Source organism: Carassius gibelio, chromosome A19 (assembly GCF_023724105.1).
Source record: "Carassius gibelio isolate Cgi1373 ecotype wild population from Czech Republic chromosome A19, carGib1.2-hapl.c, whole genome shotgun sequence".
Lineage (NCBI taxonomy): Eukaryota > Metazoa > Chordata > Actinopteri > Cypriniformes > Cyprinidae > Carassius > Carassius gibelio.
Window position 1 is genome coordinate 10,118,798 of NC_068389.1, and position 23,684 is coordinate 10,142,481.

General features: G+C 38.4%; 1 protein-coding gene across 2 annotated transcripts in view; it reads right to left on the bottom strand.

Annotated features, from left to right (window-relative positions):
• The window catches only part of LOC127935685 (gamma-aminobutyric acid type B receptor subunit 1-like), a 106,729-nt gene that overhangs the window by 71,958 nt on the left and 11,087 nt on the right, over window positions 1-23,684 (bottom strand). For both annotated transcript variants that reach the window (XM_052533781.1, XM_052533780.1), the window contains exon 2: window positions 5,128-5,211. In XM_052533781.1, the coding sequence (XP_052389741.1) occupies window positions 5,128-5,203 (76 nt within the window). In that variant the 5' untranslated portion in view covers window positions 5,204-5,211. The remainder of the gene's footprint in view (window positions 1-5,127; window positions 5,212-23,684) is intronic.

The following is a 23,684-nucleotide window of genomic DNA, read 5'->3' on the forward strand; positions in this document are numbered from 1 at the left end:
AATGAATACAGTGATGCACTGGAGTTATCCACTTGCTCGCTCTCCCACACTCGAGCGTGTTAATCAGAGCAGATTTGCTTTTTCTACTATGTTTGTCTAACTGTGGCTTTGAACTCAGAGTAGGCTCTGGCCGGCACATGCTGTTCTCTCCCTCTGAGCGGACAGGAGAAACGCACCTCCCCTTCCTCAGTGAGCTATTTATGTGGCTATCTGCGTGGTGGATAAACGACCCCCACTCCCCCGAGGGGCGATTCAAGGGTCCTGCACAGACGACCCGTTTATGACGGCTCGCACAGCCGCCGCTTTTTCGTTAGCGGCAGAGCCCGATGTTCAATCTGTTGGCCTAATTCCTGCCGTGGACACGTTTCAGGATTATACACAATGGGACGCAACGACTCTTATGCATACACTTCCCCTGTGCACGAACGCCGCAGGCTTTTCGTGCCCGGACATTTTAACGTGTATGACAGCGTTGCAGGAAGCAGAAAATTTTGAGACCGCTAGTATTGTTTCGGGCCATGTGGGAACGCTTGCCCGGCATTTCTCAATGGGTGTTATGCACAATTTGTCACCTATACACCATTCAGTTTTTAAGAGGCTCGCCTCCTTTCTGCGGAATTCTTTTCCATGGTGGTGAAACCGATGGAAATAGCGGTGCTGCGACAGGAGATGTCAACTCTGCTGGGCAAAGGGGCTATAGAAGACGTACACCCCTCTCAGATGGAGGCAGGGTTTTACAGCCATCATTTTGTGGTACCCAAAAAAAAAAAAAAAGACGGCGGATTGCGACCCCGAACTTCTCAAAATGCATGGACGCAGCTCTGGCCCCGTTGTTCGTGTTTTGAGCTACTTAGACGATTGGCTGGTGTTAGCGCAATCGCAGACTCAAGCACACTCTCATCGGGATCTTGTGCTGAATCACTTAAACAGCCTGGGCTTACGCACGAATTTCCAGAGAAGTGTTTTAATCCCCTTTCAACGGATAACCTTTCTGGGAATAGAATTGGACTCTCGCGCGATGACAGCAAAGCTTTCTCTCCCGCGCGCTCAGTCGATTGCGTCATGCGTGCAGCGCTTAAAGCGGGTCGCACAGTGACAGCGAGATTGTGCCTCAGACTTTAGGTCGAATGGCATCGGCATTCCCCGTAATTTGTCTGGGATTACTTCACCATGCGCCCTTTTCAGTGGTGGACGAAAAGACGAAATATTTCACCCCGTTGTCTTCTGCATCGGACGATTTCGGTGACACAGAGGTGTGTGATGTCGTTAAAACTATGGATGTCAACTGAATTTCTCCTAACCGGGGTGCGGCTGGGGATTTGTGCTTTCCGAGAGACCGTAACGACGGATGCGTCTTTGACCGGTTGGGGAGCTGTTTGTCAAGGGCGTCTTGCCCACGGAGTGTGGACAGCGGCACAACGCAGTTGGCATATAAACAGGTTGGAATTACTGGCAGTTTTTCTGGCTCTCCAGTATTTCTCGAATCTGCTGATAGGCCGTCATGTGCTGCTCAGATCAGACAACACAGCGGTTGTGTCATACCTGAATCATCAGGGAGGATTACGCTCTCGCCCGGATTTGCTATCCAGACAGGCTCTGGAACAAGGGAAATGGAGATTAAAACCCCCAAACAGGTGAATCTCTTATGGCAGATTTTCGGAGAAGCGAGAGTGGATTTATTCGCGTTGAGCATGACTAAGCATTGCCCACTATGTTTCTCACTATGTCCCCATCGCCCCTGGGCTTGGATGCGTTAGCTCACAGTTGGCCCAGGACCAGTCTGTATGCTTTTCCCCCGATTCGTTTGATCCCAGCGGTATTGACCAACCAGTGTTCATTAGCAGGATGCTAGCGTGTTATGGGCAACAACAACTCAACCTGTAAGAAATCGAAAGGACATAAGTACTCGTTCATTCAACTTTCGACCTATAACCCATGTTGAACATGTAACCCATGTTACACATGTAGCCGTCTAGCGTCATAGACTACCATTCATTTTGCACTCATGGAGATCGCCCCCAGTGGAACTCTGGTGGAACTGCAACCAAAATTCGGTACAATAGGAATTAAAGGTCCTATGACATGAAAATTTCACTTTCTGAGGTTTTTTACGTTTAATATGAGTTCCCCTAGCCTGTATATGGTCCCCAAGTTTCTAGAAATTTGAATCGGTGTAAAGATTTTTCTATCTTTCTCTGCCTTTGAGAAAATGGAAGCTCATCCAGGCTGATCTTGAATCTCCTCGTTGTGACGTTGCAACGAGAATTGTTACCTCCCCTTTCTCTGCTTTGCCCGCCCAAATATTTACATATAATTCAGTCGCAATGTCAGCACAGGCGACAGGCGTTACAAACAGACTTTTATGATATGGATTCGACAGCACCGCCACAAACAGTGAGTAACAGTGTTCATTAATGCCTGATCTGTGATCAGTGATTTCTGATGGGTAGCTAATCATTCAAGTTCACACAGACTTTCTTTCTAAATCGTTTAATACTGTTGATGCATCAGTGAATCAAGCCAGTGACTAAACGATCAACTTCACGTTTTTTCTCTTAGTAGCATGAAACAAATCTGTTATTTAAATTGTGATTTAACTACAGAGAGCGATCAAAGAACGCTCGCTTTTTTCCGGAGCTGTTACACATCGCGAGTATATCTGCACACTTGCCCAAACTGCTGTTACAATGAATGACGCTGTTATGCTGCACAACGGAGCTCTTACTGTATTCATGTGTTTGCTGTTAGCTGTGGTGAAAGCATTTTGTGAGAAAACGTGTTGCAATAATGACGAGATCACTGCATCCACGCGATAAACAGACTCTGTCTACTCAATGCTCATCACTGCAGCCTTTCATGTGATGGGGATAAGATCGAAAAAATAATTATATAATAAACACTTCCACGATTCGTTAATCTCGACAGCTGTAATAGTAAATATATATATATATGTGAGAGGGGTTCCACATGAACGCATTTTGAATGCAAAGATGTCAGCCAATCACAACAGTTGTGGTTTACTCGAGTCTCACTGTACTTACCCAAGAAAGTACTGGGTAGTATAAGGTAACTAAATGGGTTAAGGCAGTTTGGTTTAGAGGTCGGTTCAGGGTTAGTACATTATTGCCCAGCTATTGTAACTGCTATAATAAGTATATACATGATGTGGCACAGAAGTGTAAAATAAAGTGCTATCGTACTTACCATATGTGGTGAAGCCATTAAATTATGCATAATGAAAACAAACTCTATACCTATAGTAAGTATATGTAGTTATTTAATATTACTTGGTGCTTATTTGCGTAATTACACTGTACACATTGAGTTTGGTTACAACTGTATTATACAACTAAATTTCCTCGTAAAAGCATGAGGAAGTAACAACTAAAGTGTCATGAAATCTGTGAAATTTAAGTGCATAAACAAAACATGGTACCTGGTACCACAGTAGACTAATACATCTCCATCGTTAGTCTTAATGTCAAATGTCAAAAATAGTTAGCACCTATTCGGTTAAACTGTTGGCTTCCATGTTACTTGTTTACTACCACTAGACACATAGCTATTGCTTTGTTCGGTTATCACTCCTAAAACTTTGCAGTGTGTATGTGCATGATTATAATGACAGATCAGCAGATGCACTATGACAAGGTATATTCCACAGGCTTTTATAACTGTTCAACAATTCAATTCAAGTTTATTTGTATAGCGCTTTTTACAATACAAATCGTTACACAGCAACTTTACAGAAAATTATGTTTCTACAATATTTAGTAGTAGCTAGTAGTTTGTGCATGACACAACAGGCCACAGAACTGGAAGAACCTAAAATATAGGCTTAACTTCCATTAAACTGTAAAGAATAAGCTAAATGTTTGCTCTATGGGAACAATTATGAATAATAAGAATTTTCAAAAACTGGGTATGATGAGGTGACATTATTCTACCCCCTCTCAACCATTAAAATACCAAGCATTACATTATTTTCCTGACATCTGAAAAATAGAATATGAAGGAAAATGTATAGCTGCCTCAGTCAAACTGACGAATAAGGATTATTTGTAGTGGAACTTTATGATTTGAAATTATTTGTTTTAGTATTTTTAAGTGAAACTTCCCCAAAGTGCCTCCCATATAATTTAAAACATACTTAGGCTCTGTAGAAAAAGGGTGGATAGAAATATGTTTTTAAATAATAATAATAATAAAAAAAAATGACAAAGACACATAACAAAATTACAAAAATAAATGTTTTTATAAAGTAGCAAATTCAAAACATTAATAAATACTACATAATATAAACATTACATGAGACCCTGGACCACAAAACCAGTCTTAAGTCACTTTTATGAGTCACAATTATCGATTTTTCTTTTACGCTGATAATCATTATATAGATGATAGATTTTTTTGCACCCTCAGATTCCAGATTTCTCTGCCAAATATTGTCCTATACTAACAACCATACATCATTGGAAAGCTTATTTTATTCAGCTTTCAGGTGACATATAAATCTAAATTTCTAAAAGCAGACCCTTATGACTAGTTTTGTGGTCCAGAGTCACATATAATACTTAAACAATACTAGAGTCAAATCGTTTGTGCAATAAAACCTGTTTTATGTTGCTTGGAGTGGGTGGATTCACTTCAGAAGGCCTTTATTAACCCCCCATGTGGAGCACTTTTTATAATGGATGTATGCACTTTGTTTGCTTCAAAATCTCGACCTCCATTCACTGCCATTATAAAGCTTGGAAGAGCCAGGACATATATATAAATCTGACTGGATACATCTAAAAGAAGAAAGTCATATACACCTAGGATGGCTTGAGGGAGAGTAAATCATGGGGAAATTATCATATTTGGGTGAACTATCCCTTTAATAAGTTACAAAAAATAGTATTGTTAAGTATATTTGTTTTATATAATATTACAAATTAATTTCTATATGTAACATTATATATATATATATATTAAAAAAACACAAATTACAACTGAAAACAGGAAATACAGATGAAATAATAAGCATTTATTAAAAAGTTACACAAGTCCACATATTAAAAACAAAATAGCACACACATAAACACCAAAGCTCTCCCACACAGGCTTCAGCTCTCTCTCTATTACCTGCAGTTGTGTTACGTGAGGCCACAGCAAGTGAAAAAGACCCCAGGAGTAGTGACAGAATAAACCAGAGGGCCATTCTTCCACCTGCAGAATGAGAGAAAGAGAGAGGCGTTATCAGAGGAGGAATGGCTGAGTGTGAAAACAGGGTGGAGAAAGTGATTGTTTAGGGGGGACAGATGAGTGTGAGAGGGTTTCCTGAAGGACGAGAGGAGAAAAGGAAACTGGTGGAGGTTGAGAAAAGGAGGCATGGGGCTAGGAGAGAAACAGAAGGGCGGTGAGGAACACATCAGAAACTGCACTTGCGGACAGACGGCCCTTTTGAAATCTCTGAACAGCTGATCTCCTCTTCGAGATTCACAGTTAGTCTACCACGACTGTCCAAATGAGTCACTCGCAGCAGGGTGCCTTCCCTTACTCAGCCTACAGATCTGCTTAATATCTGCATCAAGGTGCGAGCACTGCCCAACCTTCTCTATCAATATTCCCTTTCCGCCTATAGCTGCTTTCTGACTCAGACACGGCAACGAGCTGCACGCCTGGTGTAGACGAGGGAGGCCAAGATGAATGATCGCTGTTATTTCAGTCAATGGGTATTGTGTATTTATTAGTGTTGTTTTTGATGACATTGGTCATTTTATTTGTAGCGGCATATGTATGGCAACAGAGATACATATACAGCATACACTTAAGCCTTGAATTTAATTAGCTGAGCAGCTTTTCTCAAATTATAATATATTTTAAATGCAATGTATGTTCACGATAGAGATTATTTTTTTTGAAGAAGGCGGCAATTGACTCAACCGATTCATTCAACAATACTCATTCAGAGTGGGAGTTATTGAATGATTGACTCAAATTATTAATCCAGTAACACAGATTCATTCAGGAACGAAACAAGGGACTGTCTTATGAGTGTGTCAATAAATGATTGACTCCTTCGAACGAATTCCTTCAACAACACGGATTCAATTCAGGAACAAAAGAAGCAAATGTCTTTATTTACACTTTACTGAATTATTAACTCAACTGATTCATTTAGTTTATGACTGAGTCAGTGTATCTTCCACTTAATCAGTTTTTTTTTGGGTACAAACAAGCGACTGTCTTTATGAGTCAGTCATTGAATCATTGGCTTACTTGACACATTTAACAAAGCTGATTTAATGAAACAAGTGACTGTCTTTATGAGTGAGTCAATGAATCTTTCCCTCAAGTGACTCAGAAACCACTCTGATTCATTCAGGAACAAAAATCCCTTAATGCTGTGCTCGGATATGCATGAAGGTTGAATCTGATTTCTATTCAACAAAAATAAACAAAATAACTAGACATACTGTGTATGAAATGTGGCTGAATTAAGAAAATCTTCCAGCAATGAAATTGTAATTTGGTGTTATTTTCTAACAGCTGGCAAGTAATTCATTAATGCAGTTTTTTTTTTGCAGTTGGAGCTTGGCAAGTGTAAATTTTGAACCCTGTCAACAACATTAAAAAGGAACATTGAAAGCAAGATGTAATAACAGGGCATTGCTCATGAGCCCCTATAATGAGTGTGGAATTGCAGGGAAGCAAAAGAGAAACGTGCTTCAAAGAGCTGAAAAACCATAGAGAGACAAATCTGAGACGTAGAGCACGTAAACCGCCTGCTTCATATGAGGAACTGGTGCCAACGCACACACACATGCTCACATTCACTCACACACAATCTGATTAGACAGCCAACAATCAACTAGGACTAATCTACATAAATTAATTTCACCCAAATTATATGCTCATTTGAAATACAGGTAGCAAAGCAGGAAGACTCGACTCAACCAGAACGCTTTACACTTCCTGCGCTGTAATCACAATGGAAGCAATTTCTAGAGATTATTCACGGCTTCTAACTGTTCTCAAAGGAGTATGAACGAGAATATGAGCCATAACACATTTCATCCCACACTATAAAAGCAGATGAGGCTTTCCGTCGTGGGAGCGCAGAGCACTATAAAGACAGTCTTCACATGAAAGGCAAGTTAGGATTAACTTTAGTGGATTTAGGCAGCACAAGGAATGATTTTCATGAATGCAGTGAACATATGGAGTTGCTGCACAGCCTTGGTAGAAAAAAAAACTGAACAAGGGAGAGAAAGAGAGCTAGTGTGCTCCCTTGCTGTCTACTGCCTACACTGGCAGCTGTCTTCTAAGGGGCTGTGCACACAGGACATGTTCTTGTGTTTTGTCTGCACTGATTGTTGGTCTACGGGAAGAATGGAACTGGCAAACATCTTTGTCCGTTACAGCACGTCTCACATCACAAGGGTGTAATTTTTAAGATGTCAAGATAAAATAGTTTACACCATGCAGCACTTTAAATCAATGTCGGTTTTAAAACAATGGCACAACCAGAGGAACATGAGCACTGCTTATGCATAAGAATTTCAAGTGTTTTTTGGGTAGTTGATGTCCATGAGGTTTTTTAATTTATATAGGTATTTTAGATTCAACTTATACGAAAGTGTATGGAAAAGTATGTTTAGGAAAGCCATTTATTATCATTTTTAAAACACTTTTTAATTTTAATGGTTTTATTTTAAATGGTCCCGCAGAGTGACGAATTTACATTTTAAAAATACAAATATTTCATGTAGTCTTTTAAATGTAAATATTTGATGTCAAGTAAGCTACCAGCAAAGGTGTATGGGAGTTAAATTTTCTATAAAAGTGCCTTCTGCTCAATTCTGTCACGCTCTGTCTAGCTGTTTTTAATGCTAGGATGTGTCCTGTGTGAATGGGCCTTAAGGCATCATCCTAATAGAAATCTAACCACATAAGTGACTGATTTAGAACCCTCATAAACCTATGCGACGCACTGTATATACATGTAGAGTTCCTCATGTGAAGCACATGAGAGTTTGAAGTTAGCATGCAACAACAGGATACTCTAATAAGCATTAAAAGCACACTAAATATTTGATTAAAACGTACACTTTGGATTTAATTTACATTTTTTATCAATACTATGCAATATTGAAAAAAAAATATGTATTTTTTTCTTGACTCATCCACCATTTTTTTCTCACAGAGTTTATCACAATGCATTCTGAAATAGTAATTCATGTAATTCTGTTTTAGAATTGGCCCAAAGTGAGGCGTAATATTGTGGATTACATTTAGGAACAATAAAGCTAATGAAAAGCGCTTGCAGTGCGGGGTGGAAGTATTGTACACACACACACACACACACACACAGTCTGACAGTGGCATGAAGACAGGACTCCACCTGAACCGTAAAACTGACGGCTTGGTAGCAAGCTCTTTCTCATCTATCTCCTCCTCTTTCTTACATGTTCTCTCTCCGGCTTGCTTTTTTATAGGCCAGCATTGTTTCTTTTATTGCATCCTTCCAAAATCACTGCTATCTTTCTCCTTCCTCCCTATTCAGTCTTCTTTTATCTCTCTACAGAGCAATTACTCTCAATCTTTCCCCCCTCCATCTTTTTAACTGGCTTGTCTCATGAAAACAACAAATCTTTCACTCAAACGGTTTCTCACACCACACACTCATTATAGTGTATCTAGTGCAGCCTGATTACAATGCAATGCTAAAATCACAGCCATAACCCCTGGCCTGCACATTTTCGATTTACACCACCTTATAAGACCCAATGGTACCATTTTAGGCATTGGTCACTGAGAAAGACATAATGTTTGCCTACAAATCTAAAACTGGGGTGTAAACGTTCTCCTGCTTTTGATTATGGTGGGTACAGCCCTGGCGTGCACACATTCATCCACATTCGCTCGGTAAATGATAGGTGACCATCTCTATATGGACACTGAAAGCAAAGCATGTCTCTTTTTGACTAGAAACCAACGCTGAAAACTGCCTAATTCTGTTGCCAGGCAACCATTCACATACCCTCCTTCCATTTGGTCTTTGACTGCTCTCAGACTTTCTTGATGTTTTAACCCCCGGTGACACGCTGTCTCCCCCACGCCTCTGTAAACGAACCCTCTCACCCATCTGACTGCAGAGGTGATGAGTGAACTCCAAGGTTTCGCCGCAGTGTCTCCTCAGCACCTCATCTAGTGTGAATGTGTGGATTAGCTGTTTTCACCTGTGCAGCTAATATTACCCACCATAGAAATAGTACAAGCATGATAATTAGCATGAAATGTGGGAATTAAAATGGGGATGGCTTAAACTGTCAGAAGAAAATGGCAAAATGGTACCTTTTGGGTATATAGCAGCTTATCACTGTAACGTTAAAAGGACAACTTTGTCCCTTATCTACTATTTAAAGGTGCATTGTAGTACCTTAGAGAAGTAATATGTATACTTAAAGTGATAGTTCCCCCATAGCCATTGGCTTCCATGAAAAAAAAAAAAAAATATTATGAAAATCAATTGCTACCATCAACTGTAGCACAGATCTGGCCAAGTTTACAAAAAAAATTCTGCTGCACTTAAGGTTCCTAAGAGCACAGTGGCCTTCATAATCCTTAAATGGAGGATGTTTGTGACGACCAGAACCCTTCCTAGAGCTGGCCGTCCGGCCAAACAGCTATCAGGGGAAAAGAGACTTGGTGAGAGAGGTAAAGAAGAACCCAAAGATCACTGTCGCTGAGCTCCAGAGATGCAGTCGGGAGATGGGAGAAAGTTAAAGAAAGTCAACCATCACTGCAGCCCTCCACCAGTCGGGGCTTTATGGCAGCGTGGCCCGACGGAAGCCTCTCCTCAATGCAAGATACATGAAAGCTCCATGGAGTTTGCTAAAAAAACACCTGAAGGATTCTCTGGTCTGATGACACCAAGATAAACCTTCTCCAGAGTGCTCAGGACCTCAGACTGGGCCGAAGGTTCATCTTCCAACAAGACAATGACCCTAAGCAAACAGCTAAAATAACGAAAGAGTGGCTTCACAACAACTCTGTGACTGTTCTTGAATGGCCCAGTCAGAGCCCTGACTTAAACCCAACTGAGCATCTCTGGAGAGACCTGAAAATGGCTGTCCACCAACGTTTACCATCCGACCTGACAGAACTGGAGAGGATCTGCAAGGAGGAATGGCAGAGGATCCTCAAATCCAGGTGTGAAAAACTTGTTGCATCTTTCCCAAAAAGACTCATGGCTGTGTTAGATCAAAAGGGTGCTTCTACTAAATACTGAGCAAAGCGTCTGAATACTTAGGACCATGTGATATTTCAGTTTTTCTTTAATAAATGTGCAAAACTGTCAACAATTCTTTGTTTTTCTGTCAATATGGAGTGCTGTGTGTACATTAATGAGAAAAAAAAAGAACTTAAATGATTTTAGCAAATGGCTGCAATTTAACAAAGAGTGAAAAATTTATGGGGGTGTGAATACTCTCTGTACCCACTGTATATAGTTAGAGCACCCTCACTAATCACACCTGAGTGATTTGATTCTGGAGCCAGGCCTGTGTAAATGATGGTAAACGATCCCTTTAAGGTACTATTATGGACATTTTAGGGGTAAATAAGGTACAGTGTTGTCCTTCTACAGATGCTGCCCCAGTGATAAGCTGTTGTCCTTCTAAAGGTACAATTTTCACACTTTTTTTTTTTTCTGAGAGTGTAGCAGCATTGACACTGAATCTAATAGATCAGTATTACTGGATTAAAGTTCATTTCTACATTGTCAGAAGAAAATGTGAGCAGTGTTTTCCAGCGCAATACTTGCTTCTCAGATGCTAAGGTGTTCTGAGTGTTTTTTTAGTACAATACTATGTGATTACTAAGGGGTTCTGGGTGGTTTCTAGGACATTTTGGGTGGTTTGTAGGTGGAACTGCTTGCTGTTCCAAGTTTAAAGGAGTCCACCCTAAGACAAAGTATAGTTCCCTTGTTCATGTTCCAGTCTGTGGGACGTAATTTTTCCTCTTCAGCATATTCTGTTGATTTCCATGCACACATCTGTGTACCGCCCGATTTTTGTGTCCAGACTTGTGCCAACAATAGTGAATGTGCAAGTGATTTGACCAATTTAAAACAAAGGTCCACTAGTGCGCACTTGGCCAATGGAGTATGATTTGAAAAGCTTGTGTGCTCAGCTGTGTGCGAGACCGAGCCGAACGTGGAAAATACAGTACACCTGGGCTTTTAGGTCTGTGATATTCTGGTCTCTTGATAACTTGCAAAAAAAAAAAGCTGGTTTCGCTGTTGTTTGCAGGTCCCTGGCAAAGCAGGTGTTTAACTTGGTGAAAATGGCTGAAAAGTGCCCATAACAGCAAAGACCACGGCCTCTTGCATCTAGTTTGCCTCTTTGAGTGCAGGGCTAAGAAAGTTTAGATGCCATGGATTCTTTTCAGACTTCAGAAATATCATGGATGGAACTTATTGTGAAAAAAAAAAAGTCATGCTATTTTTTCAGGATTTACAACCAATGCTAGGTTACTTTTTATTTTGATAGTCTACTTTAGACATTCTACTAGCAGTAACAGTAGACACTGAACTATTCTAACTTTTTAACTACATGTCAGCTTCCAGTCATTAGAGTATTAGAAGACTGTCTATTTCATATCTAACACTTTATTTTGATGGTCCCCCAACAGACATGCAAGTACTTTACATGTCAATTTCTTCTAACCCTAAACCTAACAGTCTACTAATACTGTAATGAGAGTTTGTTGATGTAGTTGCAAAGTCACTTATATAGTAGAATGTCTAAAGTATACTATCAAGATACAGTGTTACACAACGCTATACTCGGTGTTGGGGGTAATGCATTACAAGTAACGTGAGTTATGTACATTACATTGTTACACATTACTTTTAAATTTACAACAAAATATCTGAGTTTTCACATAACTAAGACAAGTTACTTTGTTTACCTATTTGCCCATTTGAGAGAAATTGGGAATGAGGTGCAGAGGCACTTAATTCAACCTGAGGCTTTTGATGTGAAAGGGCCTTTACAGTTGGCAAAAAAATGTTTTTTTATTACAAATAAATAAGCAAGCGCAGGCCAGGTAAAAAAAATAAAAAATAATAATAATAATAATAATTGTGATGCATTACTTTCCATGAAAAGTCATGCAATTTGTTACTTTATGGATTAACGCAATTTTGCAAAGCTTTACTTTTAAAGTGTCCCGATTATGCCATTTTTTTAATTCCTAATATTGTTTTGGGAGTCTCTTACAATAGGTTTACATGCATGCAAGGTCAAAAAAACGCTTACGTTTTCTCAAAATATGCATTTGATATCATCTAATTTTCCTACGATTCTCAAATGATTCATTCAAAGCAATTCTTAGATTCAGAGCCTCCTCTGCTCTGATTGGTCAGATGGCTGGTCTGTTGTGACTGGTCTACCATGTACAGCGCATTGCCATAGTTCCGTATTTTGAAAGCTCGATACAAAAAAAACCCCTTCTATTATTTATCATTTCTTACAGGCTGTGAATCAGTAGAGCCAGCTGGTCCAAATAAAGTGGGTACTGAGTCTTTTTTCAAGAGCATAGGACACAGCGTCCTCTCGAGAGGATGTTTACCACACAAACAAGCAACAGTGTTTGAGAGAAGAGTCAAGTTGTTTGCGGCCGGCCAATGTAGAACATAGGTGGACATTATGCAAAGGTGTTACCCAGTGACGTGAAGCTGTAATAGAAGTGGGTTTCGAAATACTGACAACTCGTTTAGGCTTTTCAGAGTCAATTCTTTATTTTAGTAGACAATTACTTTTATATTTATCCTGCACTTTCGGCTTTACATTCACATATAGCTACATTACACACTGCATGAAAAGCAATATTCAAAATGATATAATGGCGCATTTTAAAACTTTCCCGAACACTGGCTACACTAAGGTTAGGGTTAGAATTTGTTTCAGTATGACCAATAAAATCTACAGAATCTGCTGTGGGCGGGGTTAACACTGAACTGTTTCATCTATGACCCATAGTGATAATGATGAATGCCTTAGAAAGCACCAATTACAACGGTTTTCAATAAAACAAACAGGGAATCATCAAATGCCCCTCATGGGGATGATCCCTTTGGAAACAGATATTAGATAGCGACAATCGCTCTCCAATGTAGCTGCTACACATGGTCTGCTGTCACTTCCTGTGAAATGCACAATGAATGATGGAAAACTGTCACTGACCTCCTCCTCACCATCGACCTGTTCGCTAACTGATAAAAGCAATGAAGGTCTGAAAACTTGACTGATGAAAATCTTTGTGGGAGGAGCACAGGAAGTGTGTGTGTGTGCCTCTTAACAAAGGACACGTATTATCTGGGGCAATTCTGCTATGAACGGTCATATTCATTTAGGAAAACCAAACGGAAGTGAGGTCAACTCTTTATTCCATGATGCATCTCAGCATAAGCCGCCTTCCTTCTCTGTTAATGCGCTTAAATCTGCAGGATTCAGAGGGAAGTTCAAAGATGTCAATTCTAATTCCTCCAAAATCACAGGAGATGTCTGAGTTTGGAAGCTCGGCTGGTGGAGTACGTGTCCAGACGTTGAGGGATGTAATTCAAGCTGGCAGAACGTGAAGCCAATAAGCCACAGCACATAACACAGTCAATAATTATTGGGTGAAGCCTTGCTGTTGTATCATCCACCTGGGCCTGGATCTATAATAGCACATGTGCAAATAGACTGTGATGACCTCAAAACCCCACTGTATACACACAAAACCAAGTGCTCTGATAAGTACTCATCAGAATACTTTTGTATGATCAGAACATACAGATACTGGTTTAGTAGGACACCAGTGAATGCTGGGCATCAGACTCTGGCTCACAGGATGGGTTGCTTGTGTGTCCTCATCAGGTTTCTTGAGGGATATTTCACCCAAAAATGAAAAATTCTGACATTATTTACTTCATGCATTAAAAAAGTGGTATCACTTTCTTCTGTGGATCACAAAAGGAGATGGGCAATATGTAGAATAAAATCAAATGCCAAGCAAAAGCCAATCTCCAAAAAACACCATATGCAATCACTGATATATTTAAATATAATGCACGTGTTGCACCAGGTTTGACACAATCATGATGCCAAAGCCAACTGGTTCCAGGACTGTTATTAACTAAAATTAAAATGCTTAAAAATCATTTGAAATCTGAAAATGAAGTAAAATAAAATACAAATATTCCATGAAAAACTTCAACGAAAACGAGAAATAAAGCAAGTCTAAGTACTAAAATGACTAAAACTTGAAAAATAAATGAGCTAGGAACTAGTATTACCATCATACAGTCCTTTATTCACAGATGTGGAATCACATGGCGTGCAAAGGGAGATGACATGTAACAGCCAACAAGAAACAGGGTTTAAAGGGGTCATACGATTCTGCTAAAAATAACATTATTTGGTTTATTTGGCATAATGAAATGTGTTTATGCAGTTTAAGGTAAAAAACTAACAAAAAAAACATTATTTTCCACATACTGTATATTGTTTCTCCTCTATGCATCGCCTTCTGAAACGAGTTGATTTTTACAAAGCTCATCGGTCTGAAAAGTGATGTGTGCTGTGATTGGCCAAATACCTCAATCGTGTGATGGAAATGTTATCTCCCTTAACATATTTTGATGCCCTTTCCGGCAGAAGCAACGAGACATAAACCCAATATAAAAGTGATAGGATTTCTGGTCATGTTCTCTTTTCGGAGGCCTCACTCCTTGAGTGAGCAGAGGCCATAGGATTCTACGAAGGAGCATTCGTTTGTCTTGGGGCAATCACATGTGACGACCCTGGGCTGGACTCTGCTTCATCCATGGTGAAAGCCAATCTGGCGATCCACAGTACAAAGTTGATGTATTTCCTCAGCGACCAGCACGGATCAGATCCAGGCATGACGAAGCAGATATCATCCTCTTTTGGAAGGCCAAACAAAGTAGTGTCACTTTCACAGTGAAACACACAGCATATATACGACATTGCGGCGGCAGCAACAACAATACTACAATGAGAATAAAAGGTACGCCTTCTTTCTTTGTGTGAACATCTGGGTGGCGTTTTTACACATAGTGATGTAGAGATGTGGGGGCGTGTTCAAATGAGCCATTTTAGGGGGTGTGGACAAGTCTTAACTTTAATGAAGAATAGCTCTTTGAATTTGAGACTTTAGTCTTTGCAACTTTACAGATCTTCTTTATGCACCAAGAGCCTGTAATACTCCAAAGAGAAAGGAAAAAAAGTATGACCCCTTTAAATGCACAGAAACTAATGGGACACACCTGGGAACAATATAAACCAAACGGGGAACACCTGGACTCAAATTAGAAACAATCAGGGAGCAGGAACAGGAAGATAACCAAATAAGGACATGGAAACATAAACATGGAGCATGTGGGAGGAAGAAAACACACACAGACACGGAACAAAGTCTGACAATAACAAAATTATAGCATAAAAAATGTAAATATAAAATAACTAATTCAAAATAGTAATAAATGCTATAAATAAATAATACTATTATTATAATAATAAATATCATAAAGTAATACTAAAGTAATATTAAAATACCACTGACTGGTCATTTTTCAGAATTTTCACTAACTTTGGAATTTTTGTAAATTATTTTTATAATAAAATTTCACATAAATTCTAAGCTATAATTTAAAAGATGGACTACAGTTAATTTTATATAACATTCTGCTAAAGTTTCTTTTTTTAATTCTTTTTTTTTTTCAAATTTGTTGTGTGTCTGTATGTGTGCACTTTAATTTAAGCAGTTTTAATCTAAATGATGTATTTTTAATCATAGCCAATAGATTGCTCTAATGCTAAACCACATTAACCAATTTAATCCCATCGGTCACAATAGTCACTATAAAGAAGGTTTTCATTTATAAAGCTCTAAAAATGTTTCTGACTGGTGTTTTATTGCATTTTCTGTAAATATGGAAAATATAAAGTGCCAATTAAATATGAACAGTGTCACATGGTAAGAGCAAATTGCCACATGACCAGAGCAGTTTACTTCCTGTTTGCACCATGAGAAGATGATGGCTGCATCAAAGCTCCAAAACAAAATTTGTAAAGTATGTTAACGTAAAGATATGACAAAATTTTTTGTTACACGTTATCTTTATGGAGTCTAGCAATAATATATGAATTCACAATTATTCAGTATTTTTTATGACTGTGGTCATAGAATGCGTAATCGTGTTGACTGCAACAAAAGTGACTTCTGGGATCATTTATGTATACAGTACACATACATCCAATATAAATGTTGCACTAAATTAAACAAAATTGATGATGATGTAATACTGGTAACACTAATATAAAAATTTTATGATACGTGTTACAATAAATGAACAATTGTGATTTTTTTTTTTTTTTTTAATTTGGAAATATGTTGATGCCTGTATATTTTTCTTAAAAAAATTGTATGATTACAGAAATATATTAATTAAAAAAAAAGAATTACTAGTCACACATCATTTATTTATTATTTTCATATCTGGAAAAAATGTTGAATAAAAATTATTAAGGTCTAAAATTCATTTAAATCTTCAGAAAATTCAGACCCAGTGCTCATTTCTATGAGCTCAAACCCCCTTTCATTTAATTAAACGAAGAGCATGTAATTAAAGCAAATAATATACTATCACAAACCTATAGCACACAGACTTATTATTAGAAACGTCCTGACTGAGTCATCATAAAATTGAAAGTACTTTATGACTAAGGGGGGGGGGGGGGGGGTATCAGCTTCAAGATCTCATATCTCATAGTGCCAAAAAAGAGAAAAAAACTTTACTTGGAGAGACATGAAGCACAAAGACACTCTTGGAAACAGCGCGACACAAACATAAACTGACTCCCATGGAGTCGCACGAGTGAAACCCAACAGGACACATGCAACCCATGCTGTGATACACGCCTACAGAGATCAGAGACGCAGGCCACCGGCAGCAAAGAGGAAGAGAGAGAGAGAGAAGATGCAACGTTGTAATTCCTCAATCAGTGCCATGAGGCATGAGTGTGAGGTGTAACAGACGGCTTATTGACAGAGTGTCTCATAAAAGCCTAAAGCCCGGAGCCTCACAACACCACACACATATTAACACAGGGGTGTGACAGTGTCCCGCTTTCCTCTCTGACATTTCTGGTAATTCATCTATTCTACAGGAACCGCACAGTGAAATTTCAACAGGAGTTTCTGTAATGTGCTACCATGCATACAAAACAGAAAAACAAGAGTGCTGTCATGCTGTCTAGTGCTTACATAAGCAGCTTCTTTCTACGGCATCCTAGCTGTCATTTATATTAGCTTTGTGATTGACTGAACTGAACGTGTGCCACGAGAAAGAGCGATCCTTATGTGAAGCAGATTTAATAGACGTTTCACAAGGGATTCCAGTCTTAAAAGCAAAAATGAGTCTGATTACTCAGAGGCCATCTTGGTGACGCATCTGAAATGCTATTTTTCTGTGTGAGCAGAGTTTCTGCCTACTTAAACGTTGTCAATATTAGATTTCAGTCATTTATTTCAAATCATAAATGGTAACATCTCTGATGAAAAAGCATATTTTGTATTGAATGTGCACTTTTAGTGTACTTCAAATGAAACCTTAAAAGCACATTTATTTTTTTACAAAACTGTATTTTTAATAAAGGAAATAAAAAGCCACTTAAGGACACTTAGAGAGAGCACACATTCATGGCTGTTTTTAACACACTAAAATAGTTGTACTTAAGTACATTTTCATTATGTTTTAACACTTTTTAAATATATTTTGATAACAAAACACATGTAAATTACTTGTTTAGAATTTCAATCATGTTATTCAGTATTACATTTAAATTTAACATCTCTTAAATGCACTTATTTGCATCTTAATAACTGCAAATTTGTAATTACAAATATGTTTAAATACATGTCTTACAAGCTTCAGTAAAATTAACTTTCAATTATATTTTAGTTTAACAAATGCTTGTCAGAATACAGTATTTCAACAGAACAATACAGTAGAAGCAATTACAAAATGACGTATAAAGAAATCCTACTTAAGTGGGTCTAAATTTCTGCTATTTGCATGTAATATAAATTTAAACAAATAGATTTTAATTTAATTACAGTGAACTTGAAGTACTGTAAGTGTCCAAAAACACTACATTCAGTCCATACTTGAGTATATTCTTTTAAATACTTATGCTTGCTAGAGTAAACATAAGTAGTGTTGCTATCAAAAGTTAGTTTTGCTATCAGAAAGATGATTTGCCATTTTAAAGATGGGACTGTTGATGTATTCAACATTAAGATGTCTCCAATTCATTTTTCTATAACTGGTCTGTGTCCTTTCTCCTAGAGTCTCTTTTCTAAAAGAGTCTGATGTTAGCATGTTGCTAATTCTAACAAGCTAATGCCCCGATGCTTTACTTCGCATAACCATGCATAACACACAAACATAAATCGTTGACTTTTAATTAGAAATCCAAGTACAGTACATGAGTCAACATTTCTCTTGCGGGATTTTTGTCAATGGGATTGACTTCCATGAATGATACTTGCAATGTTGCCTTGAAAAGGTTGAAATTAAAAAGTGAAAGTGACATTCAGCCAAGTATGGTGACCCATACTCAGGTTTCGTGCTCTGCATTTAACCCATCCAAAGTGCACACACACACAGTGCACACACACACACTGTGAACACACACCCGGAGCAGTGGGCAGCCATTTATGCTGCGGTGCCCGGGGAGCAGTTGGGGGTTCAGTGCCTTAGTCGCGGTATTGCCGGCTCGATACTCGAACCCACAAGGTTAGGAGTCAAACTCTCTAACCACTAGGCCACAACGTCCCAAACATGCAGATGCAGCGTTACTTGACAGTGGCATATGATTGACAAAGAGAGACCAACGCGAGATCAACGGCCACTGTGTCTTTTTTATTTTAAGTGTCTTACGATTCTTTGCATCAGAAGAGCCTTAAAATACCATTAAGGTTGGCAGTCAAATGTTCATGCTGTAGTACAATGGATGTGATGAACAGACGTTTTTCTGGTTATTCTTCATTTAGTCTCAGCCTCAGACGGCACGCCCACAGTCTGTTCAGTGATTGTCTGATGCACACTGCACACAAAACTGGCAAGTGCTGACTCAATCTGATTAGACAGTATCTATGCCATTTCCGGGGTAAATGCACACAATGTTTTAGACCCCTTGGATATAGAGATGTGTTGAGACTGAGAAGGCACTTTCAAGCATTCAGTTTGCCTGAAATCTATATAAAATGTCCCGAGTAGTCAATAATCTAGTTATCCGCAGAACTGCATTGCATATAACAACTTGTTTTCTTGGTTATGTGTGCTAAATTATCCATTTTTGTGGATGGACAACATTTCTGATCACAAAGTCCATCTGTCATTCTGTCAGGCGGTCTCTTCCTGTCTAAGTGGGCGGTTCTTGGCCAGAAAAACCTGCAAACTGGACCAGACTTCATGCCTCAATTCAAAGTATATGCAAGAGAACATTCCTCATTAAGAGGATGTTGTAAACAGCTTAAATTTCGGTCTGTTTCTCACACGGAAGACTTGGAGACTATAGCACACCAGTCATAAAGGCCACTTTTATGATACTTCTATGGCGGTTTAGAGCTCCATTCATTGTGACTGCATGGAAAAGAGCGACGGGTCAGGGGGGAATTAAAAGTGTGAAACTGTGGAACACTGCACCCACTGATAATATTGCTTATATGCATGTGCTGTGTTGTTTTGTCACCTGATTTACTAAAGGAATTATGCAAATGCAACAAACTCACCCACAGAATTAGAGATGATTGCAGTTTGCATCAGACAATAATGTGCCCTATACATAGAAATGCACCACGACAATGACTGAATGGGATATTTTTTCAGGTTGAGGTTATTTAATACTGTAGGATGTTTAAAAGACTTCTGAAAAACCTTTGCCCAGCTACAACTACTGCTGCCGTGATTACTAGAAAATCTACAAAAGCATCCCTTCCAAAAATCCCCCATTTATAGGAGAATAGTGCTGATGTTTGTAAATCAGGCACATTCTATAATGAGCCTCATTTGCATCAAAAGGAAGGGTGTTTGCCAAGAAAAGAATGACTTAATTTGAATGTTCAGCCTGCTATACCTGGTTAAGGTGAACTGAGGTCTGTGTATGTATGAATAATATACTTTTTCCCCCATCCAAACACATAAAAGTTGTTATAAATAGAGAATAATGGTATAAATGCAAGAAGGTTTACTGGTGTTCTTGTGTCGTGAGTACAGTGTAACCTGGTTTTATAAGAATATGTAACTATTTTATAATTTGGTGTTTTTTTCTGCATTGATTCATATGAAAATCAAGCATGAAGGTCACTCCATTTTACGGGTGGTATGACAACCTCCAAGCCCATCAACTTATCTGCGGTTCTGCATTTCCTTCTGAAGACATTACTATCAGGACTTTTAACTAGATAGTGATCATTTCATCTGATCTTTACAGTTTGAGCGGCACGTTTTGGCTTGGATTGTTTTATGATCCTGCTACAATGATGCATGCTTTGCAAAAAGAGTGGGATGATGAAGTTAAAAACTACATTGGACTGACAGCTAACCCACAGCTCGCCCGAAGCTTTATTGCTCATTTTACATATGAAGGATGCATTTCTTAAATGCACTGCAGTAAAAAAAAATAGCCTGTTTATTTCAAGGGTGACCAATTCTGATCCGTTAAACTGCAGAGTTCAGCTTCAGTCCAAACTAAACACGCCTGAACCAGCTAATCATAGGATGTCTGAAATCACACATCCCAATTTAGAGGCTGCATCCTCTGAAGTCTGCATTGGAAGACCTAATGCGTCACAGCGTCACGATGAAGGCTGTCCCAATTTGAAGTCCCCTTCACCTACCTCGAAATACATTGTTTGTTTTCCAATTATCCACAGTTACAACAAGAGTATCCTTTGCAGCCCAAACTATCCCAAAATTCAACACAAACCCATGATGACAGGTTTTTGTTTTTTAGTAGAAACAAAATGCTGTATTACATTACACTTGTAAATGTAAGTATTTGGGTTTCAAAGCAAATATCTGACTCGGTTCGACCTTCACAGCCTTCATAGGTGTGGCCTTTGAAGTCAACATCCTTCAAAAGATACAGTTTCTGAGGAGGTAAATCTTTTGAAGGAGTAATTACTTCGGAATCTTTTTAAAAATGTGTGTTCCATTAAATATGAATGAATGTCGCGCGAACATTGTCCAGATATACAACATTTGCAATGTTGTCAATGTCATGTGACCTTCAGCGTCACTTTTGTCGGTTCATTGCCATTCACAGATCTACTCATCCCACTGGATTCTCACTTCAGAACCTCACTGGAAATAGCAGGTCATCCATGGAGTTTTTGCCTACTGTCTTAGGAATATTGTGAATTCTGACTCTTTTCACACTCTCTCTTTTTTGCAGACTACATAGCAATTTCAAATTCAGCCTAGGTCATCAGTATTGCTAGAAACTTCCAGACAGGTGTGTTGAGACACGTTGGAGCTAAACTCAGCAGGAACATGGCCCTCCATGAGCAGGACTGGACCATTTTGGCTTAATTCGATGAAAAACATCAGTATCACATTAACATTGACAATAAGGGCTCCTGGGTCTCCTTGACTTGTCTTTGAGAGTTTTAATTTACATGCTGTCAACAGAGATTCTAGTCGTACATAAAGAGCCTCATTCCTGACCCTTCTCTTCACTCCACCTGTCCTTCATCTAGCCGAGTTGAGTCTGAATAAAAGCAACAGTCCTCTTCATTTCTCTCTCCAGCAGGTGGCAAGTCCTTCAAAGAGGCCTTTTGAAGGAACTCCACAATCTGCGGGAGCCCCTGCTGCCTGAGTTCATCTCCTCCGCCACTAGGCTTTAAAAGGCCACCTGGAATGTATTGTACCTCGACTCAAAGCATAGAGCAGGCAGCACCATATTCACATTGCTGCAGTGGAAAGCATGTGATGCACACAAAAGCATGACTGTGGCAGCTCCAGTCAGCTTTAACCACCACGGCTATGCCATCAGTGCTATTGTGTGTGATGAAAATGAAGAGTGTGAGCCACTCAAATGCGTGGAGAGAATGATGGCATGCGGAGACTTTGTGGTGACCGACGCACAGATTTATGTGTACACACAAACATGAGCCAACAAACTAAACCTGTGATAAGGGGAAATGTACACACTCAAAGCAAACAGCAAACTGGGGCTGATGCATTCTGGGTCAAATTAGGCCTCCAGCCAATGATAATAAGAATTTGGAGAGTGCAACAAATGCTGTCTTAAATGAATTCCCTTCATACTTTTAAAGCAGCAGTTTGACAAAAGCACCTCTGGCCTTTTTTGGGGGAATATAATACATTAAATTTCCTGACAGATATTGCAACAACATATACGCTACAATGTGCACATTTTCACATTTGTGAAGCCGACGAAAAATAAAATATAAATATGAGACGAAAACCAAAAATGCTGCTTAACTGGAGTAATAAAATGACTAAACTAAAACTGACATTCAAATACATTAAAAGCACACAATAAAATGATTACAACTTAAACTAAAATGAAAATGAAAACTGAAAATTTTAAATTAAAGGCTCAGTCAATACAAATACATAATATACTATAAAAACATGATACGTAAATAATACTGTTATTACCTCATAGTGTCACTTGAATCCGTATGAATCTGTTTCTGTATCTAAATAATTTCATGAAACCAAAAGTTAGTTGCGTTGTTTCTGAACACTGAAAACTGCTGCGAAGCTTCTATTTGCAGTGCTGTGCTTAACACTTAAACCAGACTAATAAATCTTCCTATTAGCTCAGAGGCTGATTTGTTCAGTCACTAGATTTATTAGCTTAGTCACTTCCTTCCTCACTTCCTTTTTCTTACCCTCAGCTGGTCTATCACACCCACAGTCATTTCGAGCCAACTACTGGAACAATTAAATAGCAAGTTCATTCAGACTACAAAGTACCTCAAATATAAGGTCACTGCCACAATCTATATCCTCCAACTTTACGGATGGTCAATACTTGGCAGAAAGGCCATAGAAATACCGAGTAAAATACTTTAGTATTTTTTTTTTTCTAAGCTTTAACCAAACCTGTAAGTTATTTTATTATTATTATTAGTTATTATTATAGTTATTATTTGACTTTTCGTTGACCGTTGCTTAAATATTGAGTAAGACTAAGAAAGATTTTTATTTTTAAAGACATTATTACATTTATTCAGCAAGGATGCAGTGAATTGTTCAAAAATAATGGTAAAGACATTTATAATGTTAAAAACATTTCCATTTCTAATCTTCAAAGAATCATAAAAAAAAAAAAGTATAATATTTTCCATAAAGACTTGAATAATGGCTGCTGAAAATTCAGCTTTGCCACCAGAAAATAAATTACATCTGAAACAAATGTACCATTTTTAATGGTAATAATATTTCACAAGGATACAGTTTTTACTGTATTTTGTTTAAAATGTTTTTATTAGGGAATCCAACAATTTGACAATCAAAGTTACATAGCTTTTTATGATTCCTCATTTTTACTGTATTTTTTTTATCAAATAAATGCAGCCTTGGT